At 40.9% G+C, this 18,199-nt stretch overlaps 1 protein-coding gene across 1 annotated transcript in view; it reads left to right on the top strand.

The window, feature by feature from the left end:
* DNAH14 (dynein axonemal heavy chain 14) overlaps positions 1-18,199 on the top strand; it is a 923,784-nt gene that overhangs the window by 71,134 nt on the left and 834,451 nt on the right. Inside the window, exons 6-7 of the mRNA XM_069236199.1 lie at positions 14,096-14,263; positions 14,925-15,037. Coding sequence (XP_069092300.1) covers positions 14,096-14,263; positions 14,925-15,037 — 281 coding nt within the window. The remainder of the gene's footprint in view (positions 1-14,095; positions 14,264-14,924; positions 15,038-18,199) is intronic.

Genomic DNA, 18,199 nt, shown 5'->3' with positions numbered 1-18,199 from the left:
AAGGCTAGAAAGAGGCTACTTTCTCACAATTTTACAACTGGGAAGTGGAGTTGTTAAACCATTTAGGAGCAGCTAAACTCTAAGCCTCTGCTAGTTCACACCATAGAAACATAGATTAGTTTATTCATGTTTCATGCATATAATATGACAAACACATTCCATAAGTTTCAATTAGGGAAGGAGTACGCATCTCTCTTGTTGGGGACCCCTAAAGAGCCCATTACAGAAATTATATCAGAGAGGATGGGAAAACACACTAACCACACTCAATTGCATTACAACCTAAAGATTGTAAACGTCTCTGATGTACAGGGCAAGGCAAGAAGCACAAATATTTTTGGATGGAACTAATATGTATAGGGTCTATTCTGGTTGGTCTGCTTACTTTTTTTTAACCAGGTGTTTGACTACACCTTTGAAGTTCCTTCACTGGTCACAGCCAGATCGTTTTAGTCTAGAAGAGGAATAGAAGATGAAACACCTGGCAAAGAAATACTAAAGATTTTTGCAAGGCAAAAGCATTGCAGAACTCAATTTAAGGGTCTTCTCGAAACAAAGGCTTTGACTCAACCTCAGAACGCTTTATTGATGGATACCTTCAAGCTTTTGAAAAAAAGCAGGTTGATTTTTGAAACCACGCTTGCCCCATGCAGAGCATCTCTTTGTACACTTGGATCATGGAGCCAAGAGAAATGGCTCCCAACTTTACATTAAAGTGCTTCGAATACACTACAGACCTTATCTCTGGACCCCTTCATTTATGCCCAAGGCACAGAATTGACAATATGTAGAAGGCGATAAGAATAGAGAAAGGTCAAGGGAGCTGTTTGTCTGCCATAATTTTATTACATGATGGCCAAATATCATGATATTGGTCTTATTGCAGTTTATATATAGATGGAGTTTGATACACTCTATGGAGCACGAAGCCAAGGGGACATTGTAGATTGACTGGTAGCTGAATAGGATTTGTAGGCCCCTGATGGGAGTCACAGTAATCTTGCATAACTGCCTTTTGTATCACATGTATTTATTACTCTATCTAATAACACAACAGTAAGTATTAAGGCTGTGCAAAACGTTATTGAAAAATGTCATCACCTCAAAAGAAGTTGGATTTAATTGACCAAAAGGGTAATCCACCCCCACCATGGACACGGAACACTGTAGAAAACTGCAGGCGGGAAATGGTAAAGCAGTGATAAAGTAGTATCCCTTAACAAGGAGATGTTTGTGATGCAATTCAGTTCACCTTGGGCCCGCATTCCCATTAGGGTGAAGGTGCGAATAACGGAACATCCCCAGGGCATAACATTCAAGAAAACCTGCACAATCATGCTAAATAGGAAACGATTCCATACCCTGTGCAGCTTTTAAAAAAAGCCCCATAAATGTATTGAAGTGACTGTAGTTTATCGTCAGGTTTTCAAATTCCACCACTTCATTCAATTCTGGAATGTTAGGATTATCTTTATCTTCCCGCGGCATAGGATACGCAATTTACTGCCCAAGTCAGTAGCCAAACATCTGTTTATGTGGATTCTAAGAGTAGATAAATCTGAGACATACGGCAGCACTAGATGGGGGATTAAAGCAAAGGGCGCATGGAGATCAGCTTTCAGATATTCCCAGAGCTGACACCAATACCCATCCAGATTCTTAGAATCCCACAAGATGTGTACACTGTCTCTGTCCTGTTCTCTACACCTCCTACATCAGGAGTCACTGCAAAGTTTAGCCCTGTACAGCTTAGCTGATGACCACTGCCATCAGTAAAGGATCTTAAAGAAGCTGTACTCCAGGCAAGATTCCCTAGACCCTTTTACAGTCACCTAGTATGGTTTCCCACTCTCCAATGCAGAGGATGTGTCCTGGGATAGATGGTGGTCAGTCGTTGTGACATATATCCCAAAAATAACCCCTTCATAATTCTTCCATGTATGTCAGTAGTGTGGAATAAGGGAGTGTTCCAGATGAGATGGTGTCCCTCCCAGTATGTCAGCGAGCATGTGCGAACATTGGCGGTATCCACGTTTCTGTGCTTTGTGGAGCCCATATTTCTGCTGTATTTCAGTGAAAGTTTTCGGGGAGCTGTTTGTTCGGATGTGGTCAATGTATAATATATCACATGCTTTCCAGAGGGACTAAGTAATTTCTTCTACTCCTATCTTAATGCGTGCATTGCGCCATAAAGGCGCTTATGTGTGTGTGATGAGACATCTTCAATCATTAATGTGCCCTTTTCAATGAAAACAGAGAGGTGAGTATGATAGGGTTGGTGAGGGGAGTCATTTGGGGTTGATTGGTGTAACCTACAGGGAGGTCGTGCCTTGTAGTTGGGATATGACCTTCGATGATGACCCAAGAGGTGTCAGTCTATGAGTATTCATCACATGGACTGAGTGGGGCGGCTGCTGCGCCAGCCAATAGCTTTCATTGTAAGGTGGGTGGAGGCCTCCTTCCTCTGATGCTGTGTGTAGTTTGGAACTCTTTAATCTTGGTCTATCACCGCCCCGTACAAAATGGGTGATGGCTTGTTCTGTGTCAGTGCAAAGAGTTTTGGGAGAGACATCACTCTCAATTGAAACAAAGGTTGAAACTGCCCAGTTTATCCGAGTCCTTCCGAGTCTGAGTCGCGGCTAAAAAAAGAAAGCTGCATTTGCTTTGAAATATCATCTTAAATGGGTTTTTTTCTTCAGAATTATAGAAATCTGAGCTTTTCATTTCAATGTACCGCCTCCGTAACAGAAATGCGGCTTTGTCATTTTACAAAAGTCTTTTGCCTTTACCTATTTTAAATGTAGTTTATAATTGCACGTCCCCTTGCACAGAAAATTAATGAGGCTTTTAAGCCTGTTTTCGACTCAACAGATGTAATTATTTCAAGCTTTAATGTAAGATAAAATGTTGCCTTAATGCAGATGGCATATGCTTACAAAGATAGCACAAGATGTGGTATACAGGCTGCAAGGACAGTGCATCTCCCTGTTGCCTTTTGCATCAGTCGACTAGCCCCCCTCTCCCCCCGCCAGCAGCAGGAGCTGCAAACCTTTTACTACAAAACGATAATAAACTGTGTTTATTATTGTTTTGTAGTAAAAGGGGCAGGGCATTGGGGATGGCAGCCATGGTGGGGAGTGCACAGAGCACTCCCCTCAGTGCGCATGTATGTTTGGATGACCGTCTCTGCCCCGCCAAACACACCTGTGCACTGTGCTCTCTCCAGCCCGGCACTGTGTTGCTGGGATGGAGAGAGCAGGCACAGGCTCCCAAGTCTGCCTGGGAGCGCCCTGGCTGGGCGCTCCCAGCCAATCCTAATGCTGCTCTCAGCAGCATCAGGATTGGCCGGAGGGCAGGCTGGGAGCCTGTGCCTGCCTGCTGAGGAGATGGAGTAGCGGTGGCGCGTAGCGGAGGTAAGGTTTTTTGAAACATTTTTAAATTTTTTATTAATATTCCCACATCCCCATTCCCGCCGCACCTTGTACCCCAGCAAGCCGCGACTGTGATTAGCTACCTTCAAAATCCCAAATGTTAAAAACGTATGTGTGAATCTTTTTTAAATAATCTCTTTTGTTTGGCTTTGCATGACAGATGCACAGAACCAGCTAAGCCGCTCGCTGATTCATGAAACAATTTATATAGCTAAAATAATTTGAGTTTTTTACAGTCGTATTTAAATCTAACGAGTTTCCAGGTTGGTTCTTTTTAGTAAGATTTTATTAAGTTGAGAATAAAGTCATATTTAATGAGTACATATACTGTTAACATGTTAATTATCATATAACTCATATCTACCTTAGCCAATCAGCATAAAGAGGATGAAAATTCTTATATTGCAGAAAATCTAAATACCAGCACTAATTACTTGTAAGTGCTTTTTGGTTTTAATAACTCTTCCTCTCTTTTTTCCCTCCCACAGCTTCATAAACTTTGTAGTTGTACGTTTTGCGGTTGCTCAGCTAAATAACAATTGCTTCCAGGACTGCAATTGACAGTACAAAATCTAAAATCCCAATGAGTTACGGTCATCGTAGTTTTCGTGTGGAAATTAATTTCCTCACATATTGCTTCAGTGGTTCCAAACGTCCATATATCACTCTATTTGGACATCATCCGATGAATGCAGCAGCATTAGTCTGAAAGCAGTTGCATTGTCACAGCATAACCCTTCATACTGCTCCAACTCTACCTCTTTTGCAAGGAAACATTGCCCCTGATATGATGCTCCATCCCCTAAGGAAGTGAGTAATGAAGTCCAAAACACACTTGTGGGTGCCTTCCGCCTATCCCACATTTATTTCCTCATGCAGTGTTAAATATATCAGTATATGAGGAGGTCTAGGCCTGAGTAGGAGAGGGCAGGGTTCATGAAAATTAGTGAATTATAAAGTCGCCTCTTGAACCAAACCAAGAACCGGTCCCAGGATGCTTCCAGTTCAGGGAGGACCTGGCTTGGCAGTTTGGGCTGGACTGTTCCCATGGGGAACAGGGTCAAGACTGATTTGCATATGGCTGGGGCCAAACTTGGGTGGCATGGTGAGCAAAAGAACAATGGATTGAACCTAGATCTGTGACTTGGGGTGAGTGTTTGAAAAGTTTCAGCACTCCGTCCATCATCCTTTTGTGTTGCTAAAGTTGCCCTAAGTTGGAAGAGTATGCCCAGACATGGGTCCCATGCTCACTGGATTCTAGCTAGCCTGGCAGATGAAGAGTGATATCCTGAAACCAGTCCAAGGATGCTTATGTCCGCTCCAGGGAGGACATGGCCTGCAGTTCGGACAGGACCGTTTCCATGGGGAACAGGGTCAAGACTGATTTGCATATGGATGGGTCCAAACTGGGATGGCATGGTGAGCAAAAGAACAATGGATTAAACACAGATCTGTGACTGTGGGTGAGTGTTTGAAAGGTTTCAGCACTTCTTCCGTCATACTTTTGTGCTGTTGGAGATAAGTCATGGCATATTATTTCTGTCCTTGGTGAGGGATGGCAAGTGACCTGAAGCAAGACCCTTTGCGAGCACAGTAGACTTTGAAGCCTTGGGTTTGTTAACAATGGGCCAGATGTATGAAAGCATTTTGCATTCGCAAACGGTGCAAATGCCCGTTTGCGAATGCAAAATGCCGTTTCAGAATGTATGAAATACATTCTGAACGCAATTTTAAGGAATCGCTAAAATAGCGATTCCTTAAAATTGCGACCCTGTTTAGAGAGTCGCAAATTGCGACTCTCTAAATTAGAAATCGCAAATAAGGATTCCTTATTTGCTATTTCTTAGCACATGTACGAAGCAATTCCTAAATGCGATTTTGGCATTTAGGAATCGCTAATTACCACCAAGTTGAACTTGGTGGTAACCATGTGCAAAATTTAAAAATGCATTTAAAATGCATTTTTAAATTGTATATGTAAAGCACACATGCCCTTTTGGCATGTGTGCACCTTACATGTTCCCCCAAAAACTTTTGGGGTGCAGCAGAGGGGGCCTTAGCCCCCGAGCACCCTGGGGTTTTGCATTTCCAAAATTGAGATTTCTGTTTCAGAAATCACAATTTTGGAAATGCAATAAAATTTGCACATATGGGCCAACAGGCCCATAGCTGCGAATGGGGCCGGTATCGCAATTTGCGAATCGGTAATATCATTTGCGATTGTTAAGAAATAGCTATTATCGATTCGCAAATGTGATACATGGCACTTTGCGAGTCGGAAATAGCGATTTCTTAAAAATCGCTATTTCCGAATCGCAAAGGGTTGTGATGATACATCTGGCCCAGTATACCTTGTTGATGTCATTAATACCAAGCTGTGCTGCAGGGGGTCTATAAAATAACTATAGTTAGAAATGGGAGCATGGTCAATTTAGGAGTGTGTTACCAGATTCTTGTGATGCATTTGCCCAGCCACTTTGCTTATTACCCTTTGGTAAGGGAAAGCTGTATCAGGTCTGCTCATAGTTGCCAGTAACAGAGAGAGCCAGGGTATGCTGTCCAGTCTAGCCGCATCCTAATGTAAGAATAGCAGTTTTTGAATTAACAAGCAAGTGTTCCCCTTTGTTTCATCTCTTGTGTCCCATCGGGGCAGGGGATGCGGGAAAAACAGCACCACACATTCCTTATGGCTGCATAGAGCGCTTTGTCATTCATTTCTACCCAACAGCGTGAGGCAATCGTCTAAGATTGGCGAATATGTTTACAGACCAGGGGCCAGATGCACAAAGAACATCTGTGTTTTGGGTTTCACATAATAGCAGAACTTTACTTAAGAGGGGTCAGCACGCTGCACGCTGACTGACACAAAAAAATTGTCTAATCGCACCATAAATTCACAAATCTCTGTATTCTGCCACCTGCACATTACATGGTGTATCCATGTAGGGACAGTAGTCAGCCACCTTGCATGAGAGCGTGCTTGCTGCGCCCAAGTTGGTCAAAGAATAGATTCTGGACCTCACTTTGTCGAGGACATGCCTAGGCACGCGTGCTAATTTGGCTAGGATCAAAATAAAAGTACAGATACCAGTTTCACACGCAGTTGGGCACTCATGGCAGAGGTGCATACCCATTCACTATGGTGTCTCTCCCATCCCAACCCTCTTCATCTCAACTTCTCTTCTAGTTTTTTGTCTATGCCATTTTGCTTTATTTATTCCTCAGTTCCCCTCCCCCTCTTGATCCCCATCTCCATTATTCCATCTTATTTTACCTTCTCTTTACTTCTCCTTCACTTTTTCTTCAATTTTGAATTTCTGTTCACCCATTTGTTTTTTTCTCCTCTAGATACCTTGCCTGCCTCCCTACCACTTCCTCATCCTCTGCTCTACCCTGCAACTACAATCTACCTCCTGTCCAATCTCTGCTTGCTCATACCCTCTACCCACATGGCTCCTTGTTCCATTCATTACCAGTTTTGCACACTTATTGCTCATGCCATCCACCGTTTACTATTTCCTTCCTGTTCATGTCACTCTCCTTCTGTTTTATCCCTCCCATCTTACCTCTCACTCCTTGGCTGACTCCTTAGTATCCTTTTGCCTCTTCACACTTTGAATTTCTAATTAAGATGTGCGCATTTTATTATGACTGAATGTATTTTTTTTGGAAATTTCCAACAAGTACAACGGACATTCACAATGGAAACTTTACTAAAACTATTTTTGAAATGTACAGAGGTGCCATTATTATGGCACTGTGCAGATAATAAAATGGGCACATTTTTGATTAACGAAATTAGCATTTCCTGGTTAAACAACATAGATTCTATTGTGCACAGTTACTAGTTATTTCTGTAGTAACCAGGTATATTTTTCACTAATATTGGCAGCAAGCATATCACAGACGCCACCATTCTTAAATGAAGTTGGGGAACCATTGGTCAGTTGAAAGGCTTGCAACAAACCTTTTGAATCTTAGTTAATACCAATAATGGGGTGTGCCTTGGTATTGAAGGCATGGAAATATATGAAACTCTTGCAGATACAGTGGAAGTAGGTGGTGAGGATCGAGAGACTCAATTTAATGTATATCAATCTACACTGAAGAAATTAGAAGCACAATTTGAAGAAATAAATATTATCGTCTTAAAAGGGCCTGAAATTATTTAACAAGCAACCAAGGGAAACATGAAAAATGGCTAATTGCATAACAGACCCTAGTGGGCTGTCTAATACAAGTGAGTTTGGTGAGTTGTTTGACTCTTTGATTAGAGACCAGCTGTACAGTGCACTTTCAACTCACACATACAAGAGAGGTTGTTTGCTCACAATACTGATCTAAGAATGCCATTGATATTGCCAGAGGGGCAGATCACTCAGATGACTGTGCCAAGGAAGTGAAAACCCCTGTGAACAAGTGAGTCTGGTAATAAGACATGAAGATAAGAGTAAGGTAAAAGTTAATATTAACTAAAGTCTGAAGCAGTTCCAGGAGGCAACTCAAACCAAGTGCTTCTGATGTGGCAGTAGTGGGCACTTTATTAATAATTCCACTTGTCCTACCATGGGAGCTGTGTAGAAAGTGGGGCAAAAGAAGAAATTGTGTTAGTGTTTGCAGACAGGGGGAGAACAACAATGGTAGTACTGTAGAAACATTAGAAGAGGACCACAAGACCATTGAATGTAAAATTGATACAGAGAATGTTAATATAACATTACTTTCATGTCAGATTTCGGTAGATGGATAGCGTAGAAAGGTATATGTTTGTACACCAAACAAGTTAATCCACATCTATCTGCTCTGTGAGAAGTTTGGGACAGATAATTATTCAGTAGTAGTTTCAGACATGAATCCTGATGGCTATAATAAAGACCCTATTCCATTTGTAGGAACCATAAGAATGGAGTTATACTTTAAGAGCATTATCTATTGTAGGAAAGGTATACATTGCAAACGAGTGTCCAAACCTTCTAGTGTGGAGACATAAGAAGGAACTGGGCATTATTTTGAATCCCAATGAAGCCAATCCCGTTCTTATGGTATATTGTTTCCTCTCTGGCGAGAATGTTTGCCCGTGAGTTCCCAGAAGTGTTTCTTATAAATTAGGACTCTTGTCAGAATTACAACACAAAATTAGGGGTCATATGAGCGCCATACCTGTGGAACACGTTTGGCCAATACCATAGTTAATGAATGAATCCCTGAAAGGAGAATTAGATAAATTGTTAAATCTGGGTGAGATTCACCCAATGGACAGTTCCATCTAGTTATCACATATTGGTATTGCATGTGGGAAGTAAGGGTGTGTGTTGAGCCTAGGGATCTCAGAAATGGCATCTAGGTGGATTGACACCTATTGCCTGGAATGAATGAAGTGTTGAGTATTATAATGGGGGCCACGTTTCTGGATCTACCCTCTTCCTAATCAAGGTCCTGATCAAGGTAGTATATTAAAATGAGGAACTCAACCAAAACTTACATCAGCTGCCTTTTATTGTCTACTGTTTGGCCCACATAGAAAGGATCAATATTCAAATCAAAGCCTTCCTCACTCATTGGACTGCTTTTGGAAAGCAGGGCTTTTGTTTTTAACAAAAGTGGAATCGTGTTGTAATTCCCATTTGGAATTTTGGGGTTTGTTACCTCATATTGAATGTTTCTGTTTTGTATTTATCTTGTTTGTATTAATTATATGATTGAATGGATTGATTAAAGCTATTTTTTTATATTCATGCCAGAGTAGGGCTATTTGGCTTCAGCCTATATGTATGTTTTTTTTGGTAATAGCATATCCATTCCTTTGTTGATGTTTTGTGTTGGGTTATCCTTGTAACTGTGTTATTTTTTTAATTAAATAGTGTATAAAGTAGTTTAGTTAGTTTGCTTGTCTTATAAAGTGGTGCTACTAGTGTCACTGGTGTTACTCCCATTGTGTCTCATTACAACAGGCAACCTGGCACCAAATAAATTCTAAGCTGGCTTTCCAAGACTGTGGGATGAGTTTTTGTTTAGAGTGTGGAGTAGTTATTGATTAAGTCAGATTCATCGACAAAAGTACAAACACCGTTATGACAAAATGCATTGTTTGAAGGCACACATTTAGGCATGAGTAATTATGTGAGGGTTCACCATCAGAGATTTGAGTAAAAGTCAGGTTTGCATTTCTCTGAACCAATTTGGTAAAGTTACAAAATGGTCAGATCTGGAGCAAGGATGGTTTGGTCAAGAATACTGCACTGGTTCAGTAGGAAGATGTGGTGACTGAAAATGTGCCTAATTTGAAGTTTACTGAACCCGCAGAGTCAAGTGTAGCCTACGATGGCACATGCACCATGTAAAGGCATGTTGATTAATCTCTTCCTCCCAAAGATGTGCTGTAATTACCTGCAAACTGTAAGATTGTTACCACACCCTTGTTCTGTTCTCCTGTCCCCTTCCAATTCCCCCTCCTTTTCACTTTAGTTCATAGTAGAGACTTGGAAGGTTCTGTGTGGTTCCAACATTCGGGGCCTGATTACAACCCTGGCGGTCTTGAGACCGGTAGGGTCACGGTGGCGGTCTGACCGCACCAAAGTGGTGGTCCGACCGCTTTCACGGCATCTGACTGCCACATTATGACCTTGGTGGTTGCGCAATGGTCAGACCACCAGCACCGCCACTTCTCCACAGGAGGGACTGGCTGTGTTGGCAGTCCCAATCATCCAGGGCAGCGTCGCCCTGGGGATTACGACCCCCCCTCTCCGCCAACCTTTACATGACAGTAGCACTGCCATGTAAAGGCTGGTGGAGATGGGTTGCAGGCGGCCCAATGGGGGGGCCCCTGCACTGCCCATGTACTTAGCATGGGCAGTGCAGGCTCCCCCATGGCCAGCCCCGTCGGGCTTTTCACTGCAGACAGTGAAAAGTGAGATGGATGCTAGTGCACCCTACACACTGCAGTATTGCCGCTGGCTCAAATATGAGCTAGCGTCATTATTGTGGGCTGTTTCCTGTGGGGTCCACAGACGGAAACAACTTTTCTGCCCACTGATCCAGTGGGAAACTCCTAATGGAGCCCGCGGGAAGGCAGCCGCACTGGGGCCAACCTGACTGTGAGACTGCGGCAGATGGTGAAAACCGTCCGCCGAAAGTCAAAATTACCCCCTCTGTCTCTGTGAAGAGATTTTTTTAAAGAGGCTCTGTAAAAGGCTGTTTATAACGGTTCTTGTGCTGATCTTCAATAAACCTCCACTCTCCAACACCTCCTCGTGCACCTCTTTCCATAAAAAGTCACTATTACAGTTCTTAGATATGTATACTTGCAATATTTGGTAGTCTATAGTCTGGCTACAATATATTGGTAGCAGAATATTTAAAATTTAGTATTCAGGTAATATACTGACCAGGACTTTATATCAAAATACTGAGAACACAAACATCGTACTACCAAAATATTATAGCCTAAATATCGACCACCAGGATATCATTCAGGAAATCATATATAGGAAGTATATATACATATATATTGTCAAGGTAAATATTTGTGGAATTAAGTATATTAAATCTATACTTAACTATATGTACTCACCTTCACAATACTTTGATAACCAATATTCTGGCTTGATATTTTGGCAGCATAATATTCAAAAGTTCAGTGTTTGGATAATACACAGAACAGAATTTTGCACAGTGATCGGAAGCATCTGCTTCTGACAATTCCTTGCCCCGGAGTAGCACATACATTACCAAAAAATGCAAGCTTTGTTCTGGTTATTGGAGCTGGTTTTCAGTGGTTTGTCATGCCAGACATGACAAACCCCTGAAGACCAGCTCCTATAAGATGCCAATTTTCAGCCTTGCAAAGTCATACATATTTAAAACTTTGTGAGCTGGCATGTTAACCAGCAACAACCAACTAAAACCTAAAAAGGATTTTAGCCTTATGTTTAAGTTCTGTTGAATGAATATTAGTTGGGAATGACTATTCTGTTTTTATTAGCATATTCTTTTTAGCTAGAGATGTACAAAACATTCAAGAATCTACAACCACTTAATTAACTTATGATAAAACATGTTAATATGTAGATAATAACTCACTCTACGAGGCAAAAACTCAATTTGGAGTGGCATATGAGATAAATTCACCTTTCTACCTAGCTTATGGTATCTCACCTGTGAGTGTTGCCATGACATATAAACACATCTCTTCATCAAGAGGTTAAATCAAGGCCTTAATTCCACAATATCCCAGTTCACAGGATCTCTGTCCACAATGCAGCTAATTACCGCTGCTAACCTTCTCGCTCAGCTAATTTTTTTTTCAGATGTCGAAAAAAATCATAGAATAACAAAGTTCTTCTCCCTGGATAGAGGCCATCCTGAATGATAATATCACCACCACCAGTCTATTTGCTCACTTGGCAGGTAAGGCTCTTCTGTAGCCTTTTCTCTGATCATCTAAAATAGGTGTCTATCAAACCAAGGCTTCATATTCCAACTGGTACCCAAGTATCAGCAGATTTTAACACACCAGTTGCACTATATTTCTACTTGAAGCTTTCTGAATGTGCATTACTTCCTGAACATAATAATGTCTTGACAGCAACCTCACCCTAGACTCTCTTCAGTCAAACTCCATCCTCTTACATGGTAATCTATGGTGACAACCTTCTCTGCCAGAAGGACTATAACCTTTCTGATCTTTTTTGGCTTATCCATGACATTTGACTCTCAGAATCAGAGTTTCTTCCTTTACTGCTCTTATTTAATCCATTCAGTAGCAATTATGCTCACATATAAAATTACATGATTGAAGTTGCTCATTTACAGGAGCCATCTTCTTGACCAGATGAACACTTACATGCATTTTCTGGCAGATATTTTGGGAGCTTAAGACACCTCATTCCACAGATATACTGATGACTCACATCAATGTAAATGCCTTTGTGCCTCTACTTGATATGATTCCAGAATGATCCAAAGCAAACATGCTGTGCATTGTTTGTCTTGCATCTGTCATGGGTGCCTCGTCTTACAGTATTATTGTCTGATGCTGAAGACTAGACCAGGTGTTAAAGGCCCTCAACTTAGGTTATAGGCCCAGGCTGCAGGTGTTAATGCAGTCTATTCAAGAGAATGCACTAATGTAGTTAGAGAAAGGGATTACCTAAACAAAATAGAAGAAATAACCAACAAGTGGAAAGGAAAACAAAAGGGTTGAAGAACAGAAGAAGAAAGTACCTAACCATGAAAAAAGAAGAGGACAAAAACCCAAAAAGCTGTTAGCTGGAGTGGAATGGAAGGGTCTACAAAAGAGAGGTTTCAGATTCTCCTTGAATGTAGCAAGAGACACAGTGCAACAGAGAGGAGCAATTCCGAATTCTCATCAACAGCATGAAAAATAGATTATACGCTCTTTTTTTAAGTATGGGGTTTCAAGAAGAGCATAATGATATGCTCTTTCACTGATATTCTACACTGTGAAGAGTTTATTGACCCTCAGGCAATTCTAACTTCTTGGGCAGGTAAAGAGTAGTGGCCAACTGTAAGGTCCTTCTTGTAAGGAAGTCTAGTTTCCACCAAAAGCAAATTTCAGATGAGTAATAGAGAAATTACACAGTCAAAGATTTTGCTCCAGTACCAAAACCAGGTGCTGCATCCTAAACTGCTTTTGGATCTGCAAGGTACACTTTTAGTCAGTCATTCAGGAGGAAGTTGATATGGTGAAGTCTTGATAGAACAAGGGATTGACCTATAAAATTGAGTTGCACAATAAACTCTGTGAGTCCCCCATAATAGTCACAGTTAGGAATGTGCACTTTTAGGCACACATTTAATTTGAGAAAGGATAGTCTTTAGTGAGGAATTATGGCTAATGATTTTGCTTATTGTTTTGTGCAAGGCTAGTGCAGTAGTCGATCCAGGAGCGGATAGGAGTGCTAGGTCAAATAAACAGAAACTCTGGTCATGTTTCAGTTAGTGGGATGACATGCCTTCATGGAGCAATAAAAGAGTCTGGGCATAATATGAAATGTTGTTAGGTAAGAAGATCTTATGGTAGAGCTGTGTATTCTCTTCATTTGATGGTATATGCTCCCAGATATTTGCAGTATGATGTTCCTCTCTATTGATCTATGTTTCCCAAACTCAAAAACTTCAGTTTATTTATCATCTCCATCATTTCCATAAAAGTTTAAAAATATGGTTGTGTCAATAAGCCCTTGCAAGGCTCTTTTCTTCACTTATATGCGACTGTCTTAGTGAGATATGCAAGCAAATACAGATTATTCTAGTGTAAAAGTGCTAAAATAAATACATCAGTAAACATAGGCATTCAGTAGTTACAGGGCAGCACTTCCAGTGGTTCCACCATCTCCGCTGACTTCGAGTGTAATAGGTACCAATGGGCTGTTACAATTTACAACGGGTAACTCATTCAGAAAATCCTATTAGTAGTTTGCAAATTGACTGGTTCTTTCAATGAAGCATACCACTGTGTGTTGCACCTACCAATACATTTGCTCTGTAGTAGATTTTCAACATCAGTGAGAAAGCAAGACATTGTGGGCAGTGTGCTAAGCATGTTGTTCCTTAGTTGCTGCCCAATTCCAAAGATCCCAGAGTTATGAGTTTTACATTCTAAAATTGAACATTTTAGTTTCTTTTTGTTTCCCCTGTCACAGGAAAATCTTCCCCTGAAGAATGATGGAGGAGAGTTTGTCTACGGTCTCCCTAGAAACAGGAACGATCCTAAAGCTCGTTACAACCCGTATGATCTTCAAGTGGTTTCTGCTAACACCGCAACACGCGCCAGCGAGTACTGGACAATTAGTGCCTCGTACGTCTCCAAGGTAATGTACAGAGCCAAAAACACTACAAACAGATGGAAGTATCTAGGTGGCACACACCTACAGGTCTTAAGCTGGCGTCTAGTAAAAACATTTTTTGTATATAATTCTATTGATTTATTAAATGGGAACATTTTTTCAAATCACAAGAGAAAACCTATGGTTGGGTATGCTGGATGAATATCGCCTCTTCATGTACGCACCAGAAAATACTGCTGGTTAGCCTCTTTCTGAATGCCCCCACTTTTAGCCCCTAAGGCAGTTAAGGCACTGGGACGTTGGCTAGTTTGCTCAGGGTCTCACAGTCCACTCAAGTGATGAAGAATAGATAAGAACCCATGTCTCTTGGGTCTTCATTTACCAACTGAGCTTGTAGACTCATCCTCCACCATAGGGTAGTGTTTGAACCATATCCCTAAAGACAGAATACATACACATAGTCAAAAAACCTACATGAAATTGATAACCATGTATTTCATTCGCTGATCTGCTTCAGGATTGGGAGGGGAGAAATGGTTGGCAAAGAAGGTAGTGTAGGAAAGGGAGGAATCAGTCAAATATTTGCACAGCTACATGAGTCACACTAATGAAACTGAGGTACAAATGTTCCAGTTTTATTGCTGCAGGGATCATGACCTTGTGTATCTTGTCTTTGCTTCTCTAGATTACTTCTGCCACTAATCTGGGGTCCATGGAGCTCCTTCCGGTGATGGAGTGGTTACATGAAAGACAGCTGTACAACCTAATCTGTAACTTGAAGGTGTTCACCCAGTTTAGGTAAATTGAGGAATGCAACATTATTCCTGATCAGTAGTACTCCGGGACATCATAGCTACAGTTGGAAATTTAAATCCATGTTAAATTAACTTTTAGTTAGGCACTCATCTTACTTCATTTCTGTATGTCAGCAATTTGTGCAGTTTGGTTTGTAGAGTTTGGACTGGGTGATTTTGAAAGCCCTGTTTCAGTTACTTCTCTACTCTCCTTTTGTCTCATGTTGTCTACTAAAATTGATCCTGCAAGTTCATTTTGTTTAGGCCTGGTCTTTGAGGTAGCTTCAGCTGTGCCTCCAGTCAAATTTTAAAAAAACCAAATACTACATAATACATGTAAATGGAGTGAGTGTTAGACAGCGGGCTTTATCACAGAACTAGAAACAACAACAGGTGCAGTGGTGATGTAAAAAAAAAAAGTGAAAAGCAGGGAAACTGGTATCCTCCAGTACATTGAAAAAGCAGTATGTCTTTCTTGGAAGGGTTGTGGTCAACCAAGCACTGGCAAAGCAAGTAGGTCTGGTGCTTGGTGCCAGCTGTTTGGCTTTGTTAATGCTTTTTGTGTTTTGACTCAATTTTTCTAAAACGTCATTATTGGGAGAGCTGTCAGACACACACTGATAAAAAAACATTGGCTAAAAGCAAATTTAGTTTTTTTGCTCCAAAGAATACACACTGCCATAATAGCCCCTAGCACTAAAGGAAACTACTTTGTATGCAGATGTGTGTCTTGTGAAAGAGCAAAATACCATTGCTCACTGTAAAACTAGCCAATGGCTGAAGCAGGATTACTTATTGACCCATGCTATATGCGGTCCAGGGCAGACCAAAATGTGAATGGCACAACAACTGATCAGTGGATGAGAAGATTTGCCTGAGAGACCCAATGCAATTATAGTATAGATAAAATCAAAAAGCCTTGAGTAGCAGCATACCTAAGAAAGACAACGAGCTTAAGTGCGCTACTACAGGGCAGTAGACCACGGAGGCCAAACAAGTATTAACATCTGGGTCACAGTCTATCCCATTTGAGGAACCCATGAAACACAGAAAATGGTTATTTACCACCTAACTAAGCACTCAAATTGCAAACTTTTAAAAGCTTATGGAAAATAAATCACTGTTTGACTGGGCACCCGAGTGCAGGCAAAATAGCCAGTATTTAAACTTATTCTAACAAATAAATGGAATTAAAAAAACACTGTATTTAAGAGTTTTGTCAGTAAAGAGAAACAAACTATTTTTAGGCATAAGTGAACAATATGCTTTGTGCAGTCATTCAACGTGAGTGGGGGCAATGAGTAAAAAGGGCTGACCCACTGTCTAATGCTGCATGCAGTAATTGATAGAAGCAAAATCTGAAAAATAGTTAGAGATCAATCGATGATGCAAGCTGAACAAAACTCCTTCTATGTATGTATAAGTATTAATGTTTTGGAAAACATTAGTCTGGTGAGACATCCTAAGCTGTTTTATAGGGTAGTCCCAAAATGTACACTGAGGGTGGGGAATCTAGAGACTGACACGAACAAAGGAATTGAGCAGGAATTCACAATGGAGCAAGGAGTGAAACAAAACATGTATCAATGGATGTTCTACAATGAAAAAACATTCTCTAGCTACAAGTACACTCTCATTTTACATTACACCAACAAAGATACATAAAAATAATGGGACTAGAAAGTATATTTTTTTACTCCTGTTATTGTCTTAGACTCAGATTGGCAGTTATAGCCAGAGCAGGCATCCTTTCTGAAGATCTTAGAAAACTAATGACAGTAGTGGAGGAAAGGTGTGAACAGCAAAGGAGAAAGATCACCACATGTTTTGAAGATCTATTTCACAGGGTCATGGCCAGGAAACATGAACTACATTTCCTGTAGCTAAGCCGGACTATTCTTATAGAATAGTCTTAGACTACAGATACTTAAATAGTCATACACACACATTTGCTATTCAAAATGCTCACAGCACAGCACTTATCAACAATTTAGTGCGCAAAAAAATACAAAACAACCCTGGATATCTTCGATGGGTTCTTCTGCCAAAATATAGTGCCTGAAAGCAGGGTTTTAACAGCCTTCAGTCCATTAGGCTTAGAAAGGAAATTTGCACGACTTCCACAAGGGTATAAGAATAATCCTGGCAATATATCTGTGTGGACTCCTTTGATGTGGCCTCCTTTCCATGTAGTCTATCAGTGCCCTCACCAGATTCTGTCTAAGTCTTTTTTTTAATATTGTTCCCTGTGGGTGACTCCATTTATGTTATCTGTTTTTTTTTTATTATATACATTTGATTATCTCCTTTGGAGGCTTCATTCATTCCTGTTCTTCATGTGTAATTCCTTTGGTTTTGAGTTTCATTAGCATTCTCAGAGACATTTTTATACTTCTAACCTTTTCTGTTGCTAGCCCTAAATGCTGTGCCTAATTGATCCATAATGTTGAAACATGCTTGTTCCTGAATTCTCCGCTCACTCAAGTTTCCCTATATGTACAGGTCAACTGTGGGTGAAGGGTTATTTGCTACTTTTATGTATTTGCTCTTTCGCTGCTTGCAGCTTTGTTTAAAGCTTTGCAACCTTTAAATAAGTGAATGAATCATGGTGTTTGAGGAAAACATGTTGGAAGTAGTTTAGTCTTAATTGCTACCATGAGGTTGACAAAAGTAGTGAGATGTACTTGTGCCTTTCCCTGTGTGTGAGCTAACAGCACTCGTTGCTGGGGCAACAGCTTCTGTTTCCTGTCCTCTGTTTTTACCAGTGTTCACTGACAGAGGTTTGTGGTGTTTAAAAGCCTTCTGAGGAGGTCCACCAAGGGTGGATGTAGACCGAAGTAGTGGTCTTCTCCTTCCCCATAGTGGAGTAAAACAGTGGATAACATTGTGTCATAAGACTTGGCAGGCTGGTACCTGGGACCAGTAAGTACTCTTGTAGGGGAGAAGAAGTGTCTGGTGCAGCTTATGGACTCACACCCCTCCTTCTGAAGGGATGTCTTTGTGGAGGTTGGGGTCAAGGCTGCTCAAGAGAGCCCAAATCAGCAAACTGGGTTAGAAGTGCAGTTTCTGAAATTCCCAAGGAGGAAAGTGAGTTTCAAGGAAGGCCTCCAAATCCAGAAGTTATGAAGATAAAGTTATTGACAATCAGTGTGCTGCATTTCTATCC

This window comes from Pleurodeles waltl, chromosome 5, assembly GCF_031143425.1.
Source record: "Pleurodeles waltl isolate 20211129_DDA chromosome 5, aPleWal1.hap1.20221129, whole genome shotgun sequence".
Taxonomy (NCBI): domain Eukaryota; kingdom Metazoa; phylum Chordata; class Amphibia; order Caudata; family Salamandridae; genus Pleurodeles; species Pleurodeles waltl.
The sequence above is the reverse complement of the archived record's forward strand: the minus strand, read 5'-3'. Positions and strand labels throughout refer to the sequence as shown.